Source organism: Pelodiscus sinensis, chromosome 22, assembly GCF_049634645.1.
Source record: "Pelodiscus sinensis isolate JC-2024 chromosome 22, ASM4963464v1, whole genome shotgun sequence".
NCBI lineage: Eukaryota > Metazoa > Chordata > Testudines > Trionychidae > Pelodiscus > Pelodiscus sinensis.
Window position 1 is genome coordinate 10,329,536 of NC_134732.1, and position 17,907 is coordinate 10,347,442.

At 44.7% G+C, this 17,907-nt stretch overlaps 1 protein-coding gene across 3 annotated transcripts in view; it reads left to right on the forward strand.

Annotated features, from left to right (window-relative positions):
• COL27A1 (collagen type XXVII alpha 1 chain) overlaps positions 1 to 17,907 on the forward strand; it is a 305,308-nt gene that overhangs the window by 262,072 nt on the left and 25,329 nt on the right. For all 3 annotated transcript variants that reach the window (XM_014580186.3, XM_014580187.3, XM_014580190.3), the window contains 4 exons: positions 11,043 to 11,099; positions 11,279 to 11,332; positions 13,379 to 13,432; positions 17,298 to 17,351. In XM_014580186.3, the coding sequence (XP_014435672.2) occupies positions 11,043 to 11,099; positions 11,279 to 11,332; positions 13,379 to 13,432; positions 17,298 to 17,351 (219 nt within the window). The remainder of the gene's footprint in view (positions 1 to 11,042; positions 11,100 to 11,278; positions 11,333 to 13,378; positions 13,433 to 17,297; positions 17,352 to 17,907) is intronic.

Here is a 17,907-nt window from a genome sequence, read left to right on the forward strand (position 1 = left end):
TCTAGTCCCTCAAGGCGAGCCCAAGTCTGTGCCACAGCATTAGGGTCCCCTTCTCCCCCCCCCCCTTTTTTTTTTTTTTTTTGACTGTGTGGATGCACCCAAACACTGCAAGTCCGCATCAGGGCATGCAATCCTCCAGGACACATTTCCAGGTACCAACACTCTTGTCTCTCCAGTCTAGAAGGACCCAAATGCATGAATACTGAAGGCATATTTCCTAGTTCCACTGAAATTCTCCTGATCCCCAAGATGAAAAATTGGATCAGTAGGTTTTGTTATCAAGTCAAACTAGCACCCTGCACATTTGCCCCTAAAACTGTCTGCTCTTGGAAAATCTTCGTGCTATTTCTGTTTATTTCAGCCTATTACATTTCGTCAGTGAAGCTCAAATGATCTCCCTTTGCCACCCACGGGTGAGACTTGATTATCCACCTACACCACTTGACAAAAGCCCAGACTGCACCTGGAATGAGTCAGAACCCTTATTCCATTCCTGCCCTCTTTAAAAGCTTTTGCTGAGTCAGTTCAATCCTACCCAGTTCAGGCTGGAAAAGTGACTCATGTTTTTAGTGGCTTCCTCTCAGCATAGCTTACAGCTCAGTGCTCTGAGGATGAGCCCACTTGCAAAGTACACTTTGGCTGTACTTGCATTGTTGCCTGAGCCAACTGCATGTCTGTCAGTAGCAACAGCAGCACAATGAAAGAGTAGTAATTAGAAGTAGTTGTAAATGGGACTCTTCTGTGAAAAAAGATGCCTGGATTTTTATTTTTTTCTACTCCACTGCACGTGTTCTTATCAGAGGAAGCACCTGGTGCTGGATTTGAGTTATTGGCAATGCTCAGCACTAGTGTTATTGCACATGATCATGATCAGAGATGGGCATCCGTAGGCAAGAGTTTCCTTCCTTGCAGGGAATTCTGAGATTCTGAAAAGAGATCTCATGAGTACATCTTGCCAGAACATTGAACCCATCATATAAGCCAGAATCCCATATGGAAAGCACCTATAGCTAAGCCATTCTGTCTTGCTGTGTCTAGATATTCTCCACATTGACATGAGTGTCTGAGAGACGTGAGTTGGACTCCATTTACACTGTGACTGACTCTGCTGCGGAAGTAATGAGAAAATATAAGGGACCATCCAGTTGTTGAATTCAGATACACTCATCACCCTGAGATGCCACCCCAGGCATGATTGTTATTGGTGCCATTAAAAATTCCTGCTTTTCTCTCTCTGCTCTCTTCTAGCCTTGAGATGTCTCTCTGGCACTGAGGCATCTCACCATTTCTCTGATACTCCCTTATCTCCATCATTAGCTTTGAGTAGCTTCTCCACCTTTATTTTCATAGTCACTCCCATACTCTTTTTGTCCTACCTCTTACTTCCCATAATATTCTCTGGTTGTACCAAGATGAATGGCCTCTCGCTTCTGTACCTGTCATCATCTAGCTGAAAGTACCAGAGCCAGAACTTTTCACCAAGCACATTTGTAGGATAGAAACTAGGCTACAAGGGTCAGCTACTCTAACCTCCTGCCAAGGTGCAGGATTTGTTGTCTAAACCATACAACCCAGATGTTATCCAGACTCTTTCTGAAAACATCCAGTGAAGGAACTTCCCCAGCTTCCCTAGGTAACCTGTTCCATTGTCCCACTGTTTTTACAGTTAGATACACATTGTCCTTTGAGAGATTGGCCCAGGGTTCCAGATACATCAGATACAGGAGTCTTCAGTGTTGTGGTGCAAAACAGCACTATGTACCAAAAGCAAAAAGAACCTTTGTTTCTAAGCAGTGAAATACTGAGGAAAATAGGATGTGGGAAGATATTAGAGTTTGTATTCTATAGTAATTATTGCTGGCTTATCACAGAATCATAAAACTGGAAGGAACTTCAAGAGGTCATCAAATCCAGTCTCCACAGCAGGAAAAGCACCATCTAGACCATCCCTGATGGGCGTCTGTCTTACCTGCTCTTAATCTCCAATAATAGAGATTCCACAACCTCCCAACGCAATTTTATTCCAGTGTTTAACCACCCTGACAGGAAGTTTTTCCTAATGTCCAACTTAAATCTCCCTTCCTTCAATTTAAGCCTGTTGCTTCTTGTCCTGTCACGAGAGGTTATCCTTACATACTGCAAATTTTAAGCTTATCCAAGGTGTCCACCTCATTGTTTAATGTTCTCCAACATTTTCAGCCTCAATAGATATGTTTGGCAATCCCTCTTTCTCCTGACCCATCCAGCCTCAAGAGACGTGTTAGTCTGCAATCACTGTGCTTAGCAAATTGACACCAGACAACTGCTAGTTGTGCTTTAAAGTCTCACAATTCTCAGACAATGATTCTGCTGCCTGGATTGGGAGCTCCTTTGGAGGCTAAGCACTGACAAAGATGCTCCTAACATCCCAAGTGGACTAGGCTGGCACACATTAATTAGGTGGCACAGGTTGCAGTACCAGTAATCAATGTCCAGGGAGTCAGGAATAGTAATGGTACCCAAAAGGAGCTACTGCATAAGACTACAAGAATAAGCAGAGGCATTAAGAGGATGTAGAGAAAATGTGCCCAAAATGTTGCTGTTCCTAAACTGAACACCTGCAGTTGGAAGGTACCCTACTAGAGGCAACATATTTACATAGCACTTTGTCTGCCCCAGACACTTTCCAAAATTAAGTTATCTACAGGGGTCATTTCATCCTCCAGTGAAATTCAGCCACATCTGGGCTAAATGTGGGAAGTGAAAGCAAATCCCATAGTTCACTGGGAAATATGGGGGAAGGGTGTAATAACCCAAATTCGAATTTTGCCAGGATGTTATATGAGGGACCTGGCTTTCCCTAGTTGGTTGGCTGCCTGTTTCTTTGAAGGAGCTGTGTCTTGACATAGTAGTTCGGTGGGCTTTGCTGCCTCTGGAGGAGATAGACCACCTTGGAACATAATGACACTTCTGACAGACTTATGTGCCCCAGGGGTACAAGTACCACAGTTTGGGGGGGGTCTCTACTTGTGTTCAAACAGGAATTAATTCAGGGAAGTGCCTCTGGGCTGTGTTATACAGGAGGTCAGACTAGAATCAGATGATCACAGCAGCCCCTTTCTACCTTGGACTCTGTGAATCAGAGCTTTGCAATATCGCTGCTGTTTTACCATGGAAAGTTTTAATGTCCACAATCACAAGCAGTCAAGATCTCTGTTTTACATCTTACCTGAAAGATGACACCTTCATCAGCTCAGTGATGACATCGTGGGGAGTTTGTTCTGTAGTAATACAGGGAGAGCAACATCACTTGCTGAATTACCAGTATCACATTCTGGAGCACATAGGAGTTCCATGAAGTTCTTTTGTTTAAGGTCACTTAGCCTCACCCATCTGTCTTTATCTTATGGCTGTAAGCCTCACCCATCTGTCTTTATCTTATGGCTGTAAGCCTCACCCATCTGTCTTTTCTTGAAAAAGGGATGTAAATCAGACATTTCGAAATTGCAAATGAAGCAGGGATTTAAATTTCCCACGCCTCATTTGCATAATGGCAACCATGGGTTTTTTCGAAATGGGGCTTTTCGAAAGAAAAATGGCTGTTTAGACAGGGATTGATCAAAAATAAAACCCTTTTTCGAAAGATCCTGTACTCTTTATTTTTTCAGGAGTACAGGATCTTTCGAAAAAGGGTTTTATTTTTGATCGATCCCAGTCTAAACAGCCATTTTTCTTTCAAAAAGCCCCATTTTGAAAAAAAACGTGGCTGCCATTATGCAAATGAGGCATGGGAAATTTAAATCCCTGCTTCATTTGCAATTTTGAAGTGTCTAATTTACATCCCTTTTTCGAGAAAAGGGATGTAGTTTAGACACACCTATAACAGTTGCCCAGAACACAGCACCAATTAGCATGGCTACAGATGTCAGGATCGAAGGCCATGTGTAATCTAAACACCAAAAGAGGAAGAATTCAGTCTTTAGAGATGAAAGAGTGAAGCAAAAGCTGCAGAGGAAATGGAAATGGGGCCATGACTGCTCTGTGACTTTTTAAACTCTGTAGTAGATTAGCCATGCGGAAGAAGGGTATTTAATGATAGAAAAAGTCTGCCCTTTTCCAAAGCAGTGATTACCCATTACTTTGGAACTGAGTTTCACAGTGCCACCTCAGCTAATTATTCTGCTGGATGTAGTACACTCAGCTCCTCATAGAGACCTTGCTTTCTGCAGACGCTTACAGTTGGCAGCTGCCTAGGATTGTCCAGATGAAATCCTTTTAAAAATTACAAACTGGTGTATCTCACTTTGGGAAGGAGCCAACAACAACAAGCCTTCTCTTTTCCTCCATGCATTTTCCATTTGTATCCCAATATGTTTACTTTTCTGCCCTTTACTCTCTCTCTTTTTTTTAAACAGCAACTTTCCAAAGAATTAGCAAAGACCTTTAATTTCCATCTCTCTGAGAGTAACCCGAATGGCGAGAAATCCTAGAGAAGCTCAGCCCTGCTGGACAGAAATCTGTCAATCAGGCAGAATCCTGTAACATTTGGAAGCTGTTGAAGACCTTGAGGGAAGGTGGCTAGTATATATGGGTATGTCTACACTTCCACCCTAGTTCGAACTAGGGTGGTTAATGTAGGCAACCGGAGTTGCAAATGAAGCCCGGGATTTGAATTTCCCGGGCTTCATTTGCATATTGCCGGGTGCCGCCATTTTTAAATGTCCGCTAGTTCGGACTCCGTGCCCGCAGCTACACGCGGCACGAACTAGGTAGTTCGGATTAGGCTTCCTATTCCGAACTACCGTTACTCCTCGTGGAGTAAAAATGGCGGCGCCCGGCAATATGCAAATGAAGCCCGGGAAATTCAAATCCCGGGCTTCATTTGCAACTCCCGTTGCCTTCATTAACCACCCTAGTTCGAACTAGGGTGGTAGTGTAGACATACCCTATGGGATCTAGAGCATCATCCTTTTGTTCTAAGGCCCAGATGCAAAGATTTAGACACTCTTTGAAGAAGTCCCAAGTTTAGAACTTTCTCTTAACTGAATACAGATTAGGATCTGAAATACAGAAATATCCAGTGTCAACCCTTCTGCATCCTAATAGGTTTGTTCAGGGTGGCTTTGTATCCCCATATCCTTATGGTCCCTAGTACGCTAACAGTGGCTAGAAAGTAGATCAGTTCTATGCTTTTGTCTTCACCTCGGAAGCACATTCATAGTGGAATCTCTAGGGACAGTGTGGGAAGGACTATTAGACACATTTTTATACTTATTTTTTAATCAGCCACCCAGACTCCTCCATCTGTTTCCCAACTCTATGCTCATAAGGGCTATGTCTACACGGCAGTGTTATTTCAGAATAATGGACATTATAACATTCCAAAATAACAAAGATAATGGCCAAAGTCTCCTCAATGACATTTGCCAACTCCCTCAGTACCCTTGGATGCATTAAGTCTGGACCCATGGATTTGTGTATGTTTAGCTTTTCTAAATAGTTCCTAACCTGTTCTTTACCCACCAAGGGCTGTCCATCTTCATCCCATCTTGCGTCACTTAGCGCATTAGTCCGGGAGCCGACCTTGTCCGTGAATACAGAGGCAAAGAAAGCATTGAGTACTTCAGCTTTCCCTATATCATCTGTCACTAGGTTACCTCCTTCATCCAGTAGGGGCCGCACACCCTCTCTGATCATCTTCTTCTTGTTAACATGCCTGTAGAAACCTTTCTTGTTATCCTTCACATCCTTAGCCAGTCACAATTCCATTTGCACTTTTGCATTCCTGATAACCCCCCGGCATTCTCGAGCTGTACATTTAAACCCCTCCCTGGTCATTTGTCCAAGTTTCCAATTTTTGTAAGCTTCCTTTTTGTGCTTAAGTTCACCAAGGATTTCCCCTTTAAGCCAATCCGGTCTCCTACCATGTTTGCCTCTCTTGCTACGCATCGGGATGGTTTATTTCTGTGCCTTCAATAAGGCTTCTTTAAAATACTACCAGCTGTCCTGGACTCCTTTCCCCTTCATGTTAGCATCCGAGGGGATTCTGCCCATCAGGTCTCTGAGAGAGTCAAAATCTGCTTTTTTGAAGTCGAAGGTGTGTATTTTACTACTCTCTTTTCTTCCTTTGGACAGGATCCTGAAATCTACCATCTCATGATCACTGCTTCCCAGGTTGTCACCCACCTCCACTTCCCCTATTAGTTCCTCCCTGTTTGTGAGCAGAAGATCAAGCTGCGCACGGCCCCTGGTCGGATCCTTCACCACTTGTGTCAAGAAGTTATCCCCAACATTCTCCAAAAACTTCCTGGATTGCCTGTGTACTGCCGTATTGGTTTCCCAACAGATGTCAGGGTGATTAAAGTCCCCCACGAGAACCAGGGCCTGGAAGCTTCTCTCAGTTGTCCGAAGAAAGCCTCGTCTACCTCATCCACCTGATTCGGTGGCCTGTAGCAGACAGCAACCACAACATCACTGTTGTTGTTTGCTCCTTTAAACTTAAACCATAGACTCTCAACAGGTTCTTCTCCCTCTTTATACTGGAGTTCAGAGCAATCATAGTGCTCTCTTACATACAGTGCAACTCCTCCTCCTTTTCTCCCCTGCCTGTTCTTCCTGAACAGTCTATACCCTTCCATGACAGCACTCCAGTCATGCGAGTCATCCCACCAAGTCTCTGTTATCCCAATTAAATAATATCTTGGGCTGGGCTAGGGCCTCCAGTTCTTCCTGTTTGTTGCCCAGGCTTCTCACATTAGTGTACAAACACCTCAGATAACCAGTTGATCGCCCTATCTTCTCCATTTGAATCAGGGGTCCTCCTTTCTTGCTCGTTCCTCTCTGCATTTCTTACCAGTATCTGACTTTCCCACTCTCCTCAGGGTTTTGGTCACCATCCTCCGACAAACCTAGTTTAAAGCCCTCCTCACTAGGTTTGCAAGCCTGCCTGCGAAGATGCTCCTTCCTCTCTTCGTTAGGTGTATCCCATCTCTTCCTAACAATCCTTGTGCCCGGAACAGAGTCCCATGGTTGAAGAAACCAAAGCCCTCTTTCCGACACCATTTGCGCAACCACACATTTACTTCCTCAATTTGACGATTCCTGCCCAGTCCTTTCCCTTCAACAGGGAGGATGGACGAGAATACCACTTGCGCTCCGAGTTCTTGGATCCTTCTTCCCAGAGCTACATAATCCGCAGTAACCCGCTCAAGGTCATTCTTGGCCGTATCGTTAGTTCCCAACGGAGAAGCAGGAAGGGGTAATGATCCAAAGGTTTGATCAGTTTGGTAAGCCTCTCAGTCACATCCTGAATGCAAGCTCCCGGTAAGCAGCACACCTCTCGGGATTCCAGGTCCGGACGGCAGATTGATGGCTCAGTCCTTCTTAGGAGAGAGTCCCCAACCACCACTACCCGTCGTTTTCTTTTGGGGGTGGTGGCTGTGCAGTCCCCATCCCTAGGACAACGCATCCCATGCCTTCCAGTAGATGGTGTTCCCTTCCGGTTTCTTCCTTGTGAGGTCCCTTCCAAAACATTCACTACTGCAGAGCCTGTGGAGAGAGCCTGAAAGCGATTACTTACCTCTATAGCATTGGGGGATTCCCATGCTGGCCTTTTCCCCTGTCTAGAAGTTACATGCCAGTTCTCTTCCTGGTCACATACTGCCCTCTCTGGCTCCTCCACCAGCCGTGCTAGAAGGATTAAATGCTGCCTTCTATCGAGGAAGTCTTCATCCTCTCTGATCGAGCGTAACGTCAACACTTGGGCCTCCGGTCCTGTAATTTTTTCTTCCAAAATGTCGACCAGCATGCACTTCGTGCAGATGAAATCCCTTCTTTCTTCCGGGAGGAAGACAAACATGCAGGTAACAGCAGCAGACTTATCACCATCCATTGCTGCTGTCCTGTTTGCAAGCCTTTGTCACAGGCTCCTTTATAAACATTTTCCTATCCCTGCCTTCAGAAAATGAGGCGTTGGCAACAATGGTGCTCTGCTGCTGATTGTAGTTGGGACTCTCTGAAACTAAGCATTGCCAATTGCAGATGCACCATTGCCAAAGTCAAAACTAGCGCTGCATATTTTCTACCAAGTGGCAGCATTGTGAGCAACTGCCAAATGTTTGGGGCATCAGGGTACCCACAGCACCTTGGAGGAAGAAAGCAAGAAGGGACCTTAATAACCACGCTGCGGTGGTTTGTAGAAACCAATAACTTGAGTTACAAAGACTCAACTGCTTGGCCCCACAGGAATTAACTTTGTGAGTTCCCAAATATGAGGGAAGTTTTGGTACAGTAGTCCCAAAGAGTTAGAAACCAGCAGCCCCCAAGTGCCAGGGGAAAGGATCACCTAAAAACCACAATACAGCATTTGAAAGGACCTTGGACCCCAAAGGAGCTGTTAAATGCATTAATTTAATCCTCAGGACCCAGAATGTGAAAGACTCAGCAACATCAAGTCGCCAAAAAACAGAGGCACTGGAATGTAGCTATCCTACGCAGGGAGCTAAGAAACAGGCTCCAGAGGGATTAAGACACTGTAACCCCTCGTGATTTATGCAAGTGAATTTAAAACAGAAACAGCAAAAGAGCATCTGTGTTTTAGAGGGTGGAGTGCACAGTGAGGGTAACTGAGTGTCTCTCTGTGAACCCCTCACTCACGCTGCTAAGCAGTTACTCACACAAGTCGTCCCACTGCATTCCGTGGAATTACTCATACAAGCAGCTGTGTAAGGGGCTCACCATCGGTCTGAAATGGCTACAAGAACAGTTTCTGATAGCAGCACATAGCTAGGGTGTGTACTCAGAGCAGCTCTGCTCCCTATATAGATCAGGGAATGTACAAAGGATGAGGAAAAATGCTTCTCAATTCCAAACTAGGTTGCCTGCCAGGACAATAAAATCCAGAAAGCCAACGAAGCACCCCATACCCACCCATTGCTTAGCTTTATATGCAGCTGTGTTGTTGAGTCCCTCAGCAAGGGGTAGCTACTCCAGGCAGAAACAGTCAGCAAAGAAACCATTCAGACAAGACTAGAAAACTAACCCTCTTGCCAAACCCTGGACTGTGCTGCAGCTCTGGGCTAGAACAATCCTTTTTTGGGGTTCAGTACAATTCCTGTCTACCCAGCTCCTCCTGGCAAGAGAACATATGTGAGCAAGAGCATGTTGCAACATGGACAGCTTTGCACAGATTCGCTGGGGTCAGGTTATTAGGCATTAGGCACATTGGTTCCTATCAATAAGAACCAACCCAAAATTCGGACTCCATTTTTTGGAAGTTCAAAAGATTTGAAATAACTTGTCTTCCTCTTCCTCCCCCTCTCACCCCACCTCCCTTATTTTCCATTTTTCCCCTTTTCTTTGTTTCTGCTTCCTCATGGAAGCAGAAATGAAGTTGGAGCTGGGAAGGGCAGAAATACCCTAAAAGAAGCTTGTTGATGACCCGCATGACCAGAAGCAGGAAGTACAAGGAATAATATGTTTGAGCGAAACAGACACTCTCAGACCTTCCCTAAAAATTCCTTCTCTGTTTGCCAAACCCAAAAGAAGGCTCTGAACATCAAAGGCTAATCTCTCATCATGAGTCACCTCTATCATGTGCCTATCACTTAAGGCATCTTTCCTTATTTTAAAGGTTGCCCAGCTGAGTTTTACCCATCAGTGCTCATTTAATCCTTCAAATTTAGCAGCACTTCATCCTTCATAATCCTTATCCAAACAGGTTCATAGGTGTGATTCACCCTTTACCCTTGGAGGTACACATGAGTGTTTCAGACAGACCACTATAACTAGACTTCCTTTGGATGGAAAAAGATCTAGGTTAATGTTTCCAAAAGTGACTGTGTGATTTAGGTGCCTACATCCCATATTCTAAAGGGACATAGGCAATTAGGAGCCTAAGTCCCAATGACTTCCAAAGAGACTAGGGTACGTCTACAAAATAAAAACAACACCTGCAGCAGCAAGTTTCAGAGCTCAGTAGTACAAACTCGGGCTTGGGCTCCGGAGCTAAAAATAGCAGTGTAGATTTTCAGCAGCATGGTCTCTTAGATTTCCCTCCCCCACCTGTTTTCAGCACTCAGGCACCAGCCAGAGCCTGACCATTTACACTGTTATTTTTAGGCCCATGAGCTTGAGTCAGTTGACCTGAGTTCTGAGACTCCGTGTCATGATCTTTTCTCGCAGAGTAGATGTCGCTTTAGGCTCCTTAGCATTACTCCTCATGGAAAGCAGGACTACAGAGTTTAAATTCCACGGCCCCTTATTCCAGAATAACAGGTTTGGTAGTGTGGACGCATCACTTAGAAAATCGATCTTGGGGGGCTAATTTTGGACTAAGGTCCTAGTGTAGATCAGGTCACAGGTGCTACGGAACTACTCATCTTTTAAAGTAACAGACCAACATGGCGACCCCTCTAGACTTTTAAATGCCTTTGTCAGTCTGGTTCTAAGTCACTTTGGAAATGAGACTAGATTTCTGAAGTTACTAAGGCCCTTCTGAAAATTTCATTCTTAGACTCAAAGGGACATTCTCTCACTTTGAAATGTTGTCAGTTGCTTTTTAAAGATAGTTCAGTAATTTCTGGAGCTAGCTCTCCGGGAGACACCTGATTTAGATCTGGTGGGTTTGCAGACACATTGGATTATTGTAAAAGAATGTTTTTCCTCTCCTATGTTGCTGTGCAAAAGAGATGCACACACATGGAGGAAGTGGTGTGGAACTCACTCAGAACAAAGTTAACCATCTGAAAAGAGTCAAGAGGAATGTCATTATATTTCTCTCACCTTATTCACTTTTGGGAATCATAGGTGTTATTTGGAAGAATAATAGGTTAAAACCCCTTTAACAAAAACGTGATTATTATTTTTATTTTAAGTAGTTGTTTTAAGTGCTGTTAAAGTTATTTAAAGCCATCTTTTTATCCAGTCTCTAAGGCCTCATTCAAACCTCACTGAAATCATTGGGAAGGTTCCCCCAAATTCTAAAGGGTTTTGGATCAGGCCTTTATAGAATCACCTGTTATGTATGCTGATGGTTGTTTTAACACTAATATTTATGTCTACAGGGCGAACAAGGTGATGATGGGAAAATTGAAGGCCCCCCAGGACCACCTGGTGACAGAGTAAGATATTATTCAGTCCCTTCTCTAATCCTGTGATCTGATTTTATGTGGATTGCACATGCAAGCTAGGCAACTATCTGGATTCTCTCCCTGATCATAGAAGATGCTGTTTTTAGAGATCATGACAGTGGCCCACTGGCATTTCACATCTACCTTGAACCTTTATTCTGTTGTTGTAGGGTCCAGTTGGCAACAGAGGAGATCGAGGGGATCCTGGAGACCCTGGCTACCCTGTAAGTTCAATTCTAAATATACAGCTAGGAACTAAATTTGGAAAAGTTCTTCATCTATGCAACAGCCCAGGCTTAAATCTTTCGCTCTGTGATTGTGACGTGACATCTCACCGTGGCTGCTTCTTGCGAGCAGTAAATGGCTTGTTTGCTTTACTCAATATCCAGAGGAATGATTCCCATCTTTTTCCTTAAAGTGAAAGAGCAGTTGCAGAAGGCAAAGAAAAGACCAGATAGCATCAGGGCCCCCACCATGTCACATATCTGAGCTGTGCTTGCAAGGCTGAGAGAATGAGCAGGACATTCTCATCAGTGATCCTCTTAAAACCAGAGGAGATATGGGACAATGCTCAGAAGGCTTTGAGGAAATAGTTCACAAGATAGCAAGTTCATGATGATGTTGGGTGAAGCTGAGACTTTGGGTTCGTAGCTGCTGGCAGAAGGCTAGATGCTTTCAAGGGGATCCCTGTTAACTTAATGGATTGGAAGTTTCCAAAATCTTCTCAGTCAGCTGTGGGCTCTCTCAGCCAAGACCAGATTTATGAATGAGTTCCCCTTACTCCTGACCTGTTTTGTAGAGTCTTCCAGTCCCTCTGTCAGTAGCTTCTCAACATGATTGACTGGAGCTAGTCTGAATAGAATCTCATAAGATTAGATCTTGCCTCACTACAGAAGCAGTCAGCGAGAGTGATTAATTACAAAAATGTACCAAACTCTCTTATTTGTCATTGCCAAAAGTCTGTCCACAAGTTCCCAGAGAAATGCTACTCACTGAAGTCTCCATGAGGCATCAGTAATCAGGTATTCAGCTAAACTAATGCATTTTGTATTTATGAATGCATTAGATGAGCCCTGTTCCCTGCTTAAATTGTAACATAGTAGCTAGTTATAACTCTTATCTGTCTGTTTCCTATCAGTATCCAAGTACATTGTACTTGGAACAGTTAACTAGCTGAGGGTATGTCTACACTACCACCCTAGTTCGAACTAGGGTGGTTAATGTAGTCATACGAACTTGCAAATGAAGCCCGGGATTTGACTTTCCCGGGCTTCATTTGCATGTTGCCGGGCGCCGCCATTTTTAAATGTCCGCTAGGCTTCCTACTCCGAACTATCTGTACGCCTCGTTCCACGAGTTAATCCAAGATGTTCATGAGGCCTTATCTACTTGTTACTCTCTTCTTTTTAAAAGGTATATTTATAGGAAAAGTATAGAAGGTATCAACTAGTCCTACAGAGTTCAGTTTGTTAATATAGTGTCTATCATACAGTGTGAGTACAGTTACAGTGCTAAATAATGCTAAATACAGAATATTTGGGGTCAGGAAGGAATTTTCCTCCAAGGTAGATTGGCAGAGGCCCTGGAGGTTTTTCGCCGTCCTCTGTAGCATGGGGTACAGATCACAGCTGGAGGATTCTCTGCATCTTGGGGTCTTCAAAGTATTTGAAGGCTTCAATATCTGAGATATAGGTGAGAGGATTACTCTAGGAGGGGTGGGTGAGATTTTGTGGCCTGCATTGTGCAGGGGGTCAGACTAGATGATCATAATGGTCCCTTCTGACCTTAAAGTCTATGAGAATAGCAAAGCTGTATAATAATACTGAGAGAGAAAATCAAAACAAGGGAGAGGACATGTTTTCAGATGAGAAAATCATTGAGGCAGAAAGATACAGGATGGTTGTTCCAGATCGTAGGGGGGACAGCAGAGAAGGAGCGGGAGTGTTCAGAGTCAGAAATCAGCCCACAGTTACGGAGAGCGGAAATGAGTTGGGAAGGAATTGGATGAATTAGGAAGTTAGCTTGAGAAAGGTCGTCTTGCCCAAGAAAAGCATTTGCTTTCCTGTTATACATTCATCTGCATAGCACCACCCAATGACTCTGCCTTCCCAGTTTTGGCAGAGAATATAGCTGTGTACATTGCACCTCTCCCGCCACTCATTATTGCCCAGTACCACGCTGTGTGCTGTGGCTGCAGCATCCACAGCTGTTTACCTATGCCAAGAAAGAGCCAGAGAATAAATTAACAGGCACTGTCTCATCTGTTTAAGGGTCAAGAAGGACTTGATGGGGACAGAGGAAAAGCTGGACAGCAAGGTTTACCCGTAAGACTCTATTTTATTTCATTAATTGATTGATTTTCATCTGGTTTTACTCTAGTGTGTACGTGACAAATGGCGTCCGAACAGGGGAGCATCATGGGAAAGGCTGTCAGAAGAAATGCATGGTGACTACAAACTACAATACATGCATTTCCATATGCCAGGGCTCAGTGGGGTTTTAGGAATATCTGTATCCAGAAAATGTATGCTTCTTGAGGGGCAGTCAAAGTATATCACATGATATATTTTATTTTTCCTATAAAACAAGAGGGGGAGGAGAGAGCAGCAGCTTCCTATGTCCTAATATTGTGTGTCTAGACCTGCTTTACCAGACGTAAAAAGGACAGAACATGTGGGAGATTTGTAATGCAATAGGATTATATTAGTAACTAGCAGATGTACCCAGCATTGCTCAGGTTTTTAACTGAATTTTTAAAAAATGAAGAATGAACATGCTTTATTTTAATGATTGAATTTTTTAAAAAATGAAGGAAAATGAAGGCTGGAATGGGGGTTCGGGGCTAAGGAGAGGCAGGGGAAAAGAGGTGGAGGAGCTCATGAGGAAGGAGGTAGGGGTGCAGAAGTCAAGGCAGATGGGAGGTGCAAGACTCAGGGCAGGAGGCTCAGGACAGGGGACTGGAAGGTGCGGGGTGTTACTGGACCTGCCTGTGGAAGCCGGGGTGTTGCTGCTCTGGAGGTAGCTCGTCCCAGGGAACTGTAGCAGTGCTCCCAGCCTCCAGCTGCTCCTGAGGGGCTGGGGCTGCACTCCCCATAGGGAGTCTCCTCTTGGGAGGGGGGGATCCAGGGCTGTGCGCTTGTCAGGTAGAGGTTGGGGCTTTGTGGGCTGGCCCTGGCCTCCAGCTGCCCTCTTCCCCTCCCCCTACCACCCACCCTACAGCTAGTCTGGGGGTGGAAGCACTTCAGGGGCTACCACCAGCCTCCAGCAAACCCCTTTACCCTGCAGGCTGTTTGGGGAGGTACTTTGGAGGGCTGGCCAGGTTCTGTGAGCTGCCCCTGACCTTCAGGGCTCCCCCCCTCCACAGCATGCAGGCTGTCTGGGGGGGGCAAAGCTCCAGGGGCCCCCCTCCCACTGACTCCCCTGTGGCCTGCAGGCTGTTGTGGATGTGAGCCGTTTGGGGCAATCTGGGAAGAATCCAGGCTTTGGGGGCTGTTTCTTCTTCCAGTGGGTTCCCCACATACACGTCCTGCAGGTTGTCTGGGTTTGGAGAAGGGGTGCTACTCACATGGTCTGGTGGCAAGCAAGATGGGGGAGCCCCAGCCCTGCTGGCCACACTCTTTATGCTGCAGCTGACCCCAGTGGCCACTCTCAGTATTGCGTCCCTCTTCTCTGTGCCCCTCCTTTTCGCAGCCCTCCCCTCTTTGCTCCCTCCCTTTCCATGTTATCAAAAACAGTCCCATTCCCAGCACTTCCCATTTTCCAGGCACAACCAAACCCTGACCTTGGTTTAAGTTAGGGTAAGAGGAAGCTGCCTACTGCATTTGGTGATCCTAGCTCTTACATTGTAGGAGTTCTTGAACATACAGATTCACAGATGCAAAGACAGACAGACTCACAGACAGACAAATGCACTCTAAAATATATATATATATGGGGCATTCATCTGCAAGTCACTGGTGACCCAAACTGATACAGATGGGATGGAAATGCTTTACAAATGCCTGGGCTAGATAAGAAATGAGTTGGGTCTTTGTCCGGTTCCTACTGGACAGGTGTCCACATTGCATAAATCACAATACAGCCCCACCTCTCGTTGGCTCTAGACTGATTGGGTCCCTCCTCACTCCTACAGAAGCCCATCCAGGGTAAGCTGAAGGCCAAAGGTGGAGCAGTGTGGAATAAGTTTGTCCAGCTGCCGCCCATGCTGTACCTGCTCTTAGTCTGGCATGTTTAATGAAGACTAAAATCAATTAAAACTGAAGGCCTGATTTTTAAAACCTGAACTTCCAGGGGCTGTGTGTAAATGTATCTATTTTGTACATGCAAATATTGTGGTTGTATGCACACACAAATGATCGGTCAAACCACAGACCAGGAATTGTCATGCTCAAGTACTAGATTTTTTGTATAGGTTGATGGTAATTGTTCCAGTATATCAGACATGCAAGTGCATATGTGGTTTTTGCACTCATTCCTGGTGTTCTCAAGTTTTGAAAAAAAAGCCCTAAACATTGGCCTGACTGTCTTGCCGTTAATCATTCTATAAACTGAACAGTGGGGAACACAGAAACAAACCATGCACAGATTCCCTCTGGCCAGATCCTTAGCTGATATAAAGCAGCATCTCTTCACTGAATCTGTAGCACTTTGTCAGTTTACATCCGCTGAGGTTCTGCTCTGTTATGTTTACACAGCTCTTAGATGTGGCTTAAAATGCATTCAGTAGGGTGTTCTCCAAAGGGGGTATGAAATAAAACAATCCCGTCAAGTTCTACCCAGTGTTGAACACTCTGCCCTGTACAGAGCATGGTGTGTTCCTATGTCCTCTCCCTTCTAGGTGCAGTTTAAAACATGAAAATATTTTGCAGTCGTAAACAAATAATGCAGAAGTGTTTCAGCTCTAGACAAGTGGTCAGAATATCAGTGGGGTGAACACAGAAGGGATGTTGTCAAGTGTCTTTCATGGCAATGCTGTTTTGATATCCCCTTCATATTGTTCTTATTTTTACACAAACTAGCGAAGTCGTATAAAGCTATTGGAAAGAAATTTGAGAAGTTGTGCATGCCTTCAAAATACATGTATATAATGGGTTCCAAAGACATTTGTACTGTTTGTGCTACCTAGGCTTATTCAAGTTCCTGAGCTGCATCTGCACAAAAGTTTCAATTAACACCATTCCTGGAAATCAGCTTATCATCTGGTTTCTCTCCTCTATCTAATCAGAGCTGTAACACCTGGAGTGCAAGAACATACTGGAACATACTAGACAGTGTCAGTCACACTTGAAGTGACTCCTGTGCTTTGTGGGGCTACAGAAAGAAGGTGTTATAAGTTCTATTTTTAAGTCCCTATCTCAGTGGTCTGTGACTTCATTAGAAGTGGTTAGCCCTCCATAGCTCTTTAATTTCAGCCTCAAATTGCCCCCAAGGTAATCAACAGAAGCAGGCAGCTCTGGAGGAAGAGGTATAGAAGCAGGAGGCTCAGAAACAGCAGACAATTAGAAACAAAACAATGAGAACGATCTGCAGACAGGCAATAACCTGCTACATCTTCTTTGGAATAAGTCCAGGCTGTCTCGTGGTTAGAGAATACACATCCTGCTGTTTGCCATCAGCAAAATCCACTAAAACAATTGAAGAGGAAGAGGGCAGGGCATATGTATATGATCAATTTCCTTATCTCGCTTTTCTCCCCTTCAGAGCTGGCTTTGACACATCTGAAATCTAGATTCAAAAGAGGGCAAGGGGCTCAGGAGAGGGGAGGCCTCAAATACCATAAGTATCATTGCAGCATTTGTTGCAGAGACAACTTGATCTGCTTTAAAACTAAAGCCAGAACTCTTTATTGAGAGGAGGCCTGTTCCTATTACCTGCTCTTTATAATGTGTTTTTCCACAGTGGGTCTCAAGGTCAAATAGCAGTTATCACAACCACAGACCAAGTGAGGGGGAGACGCACCAAGTGGGGGGAGACAATGCTGCTTTTCCAAAATGACACCCTGTTAAATAGTCTCTGGAGACCATCTCTAGCTCCTTCCTCCCCAGTAGTAGTGAGTGCACAGGCTGCTCCCATTAATTGATTCCATATGGTCAATGCCGTAAGGGACACAGCAAATGCTGCTCTTTATACTCCATGCAAGATGCTGCCAGAAAAGTATTTCAAGCAGATTTTCTTTGTCATCTTTTCTAGGGGGATCCTGGACCACCAGGCCAGCCAGGACCAAAGGGATCCAAAGGTGAAGAGGTAGGTTTCAGGAAGATGGATTTATGGCATCCCAAGCTTAAAGCTGAAGTGAAATCAGAACGGTCACAGCTTTTCCAAGAGTATGTGGCTTGTCCATTGGTCTGTGGTTAGAAATGACCATGGAGAACCCCATAGCAGGGCTGCAAATATTGATTTGAGTGTCCAAACCCATTAGTCGTTGGCTTCCTGGGGCTGGAGAAGATTAAGAGAAATATAGAACTAGCACCATAGATGAATTCCTGGCAGGTCCTTAATTACTGTCTGGGATTGTCCCTCTTTCCCACACAACCAGTTTCTGCTTCCCTTGACCACAATCTGCATGTCTGCCCCTGGGGAAAATCTGAACCATTCAAGCGTCTCTCTCTGTAGCTGGGTTTCAACCACAAAACTTTTCTGGCTAAAACCTTCCAAATCCACAATTCTCCATTTTTCCTGCTTCTCAGAAGGGTCCTTCCCTCAAATTGCTCCCCCACAACAAGAGAAACCACTGCATGTGGTTCTATCTTAACCAAATGTATATCAGTATCTACTTCTGCTTCCCTGTCTGTCTAGCTCT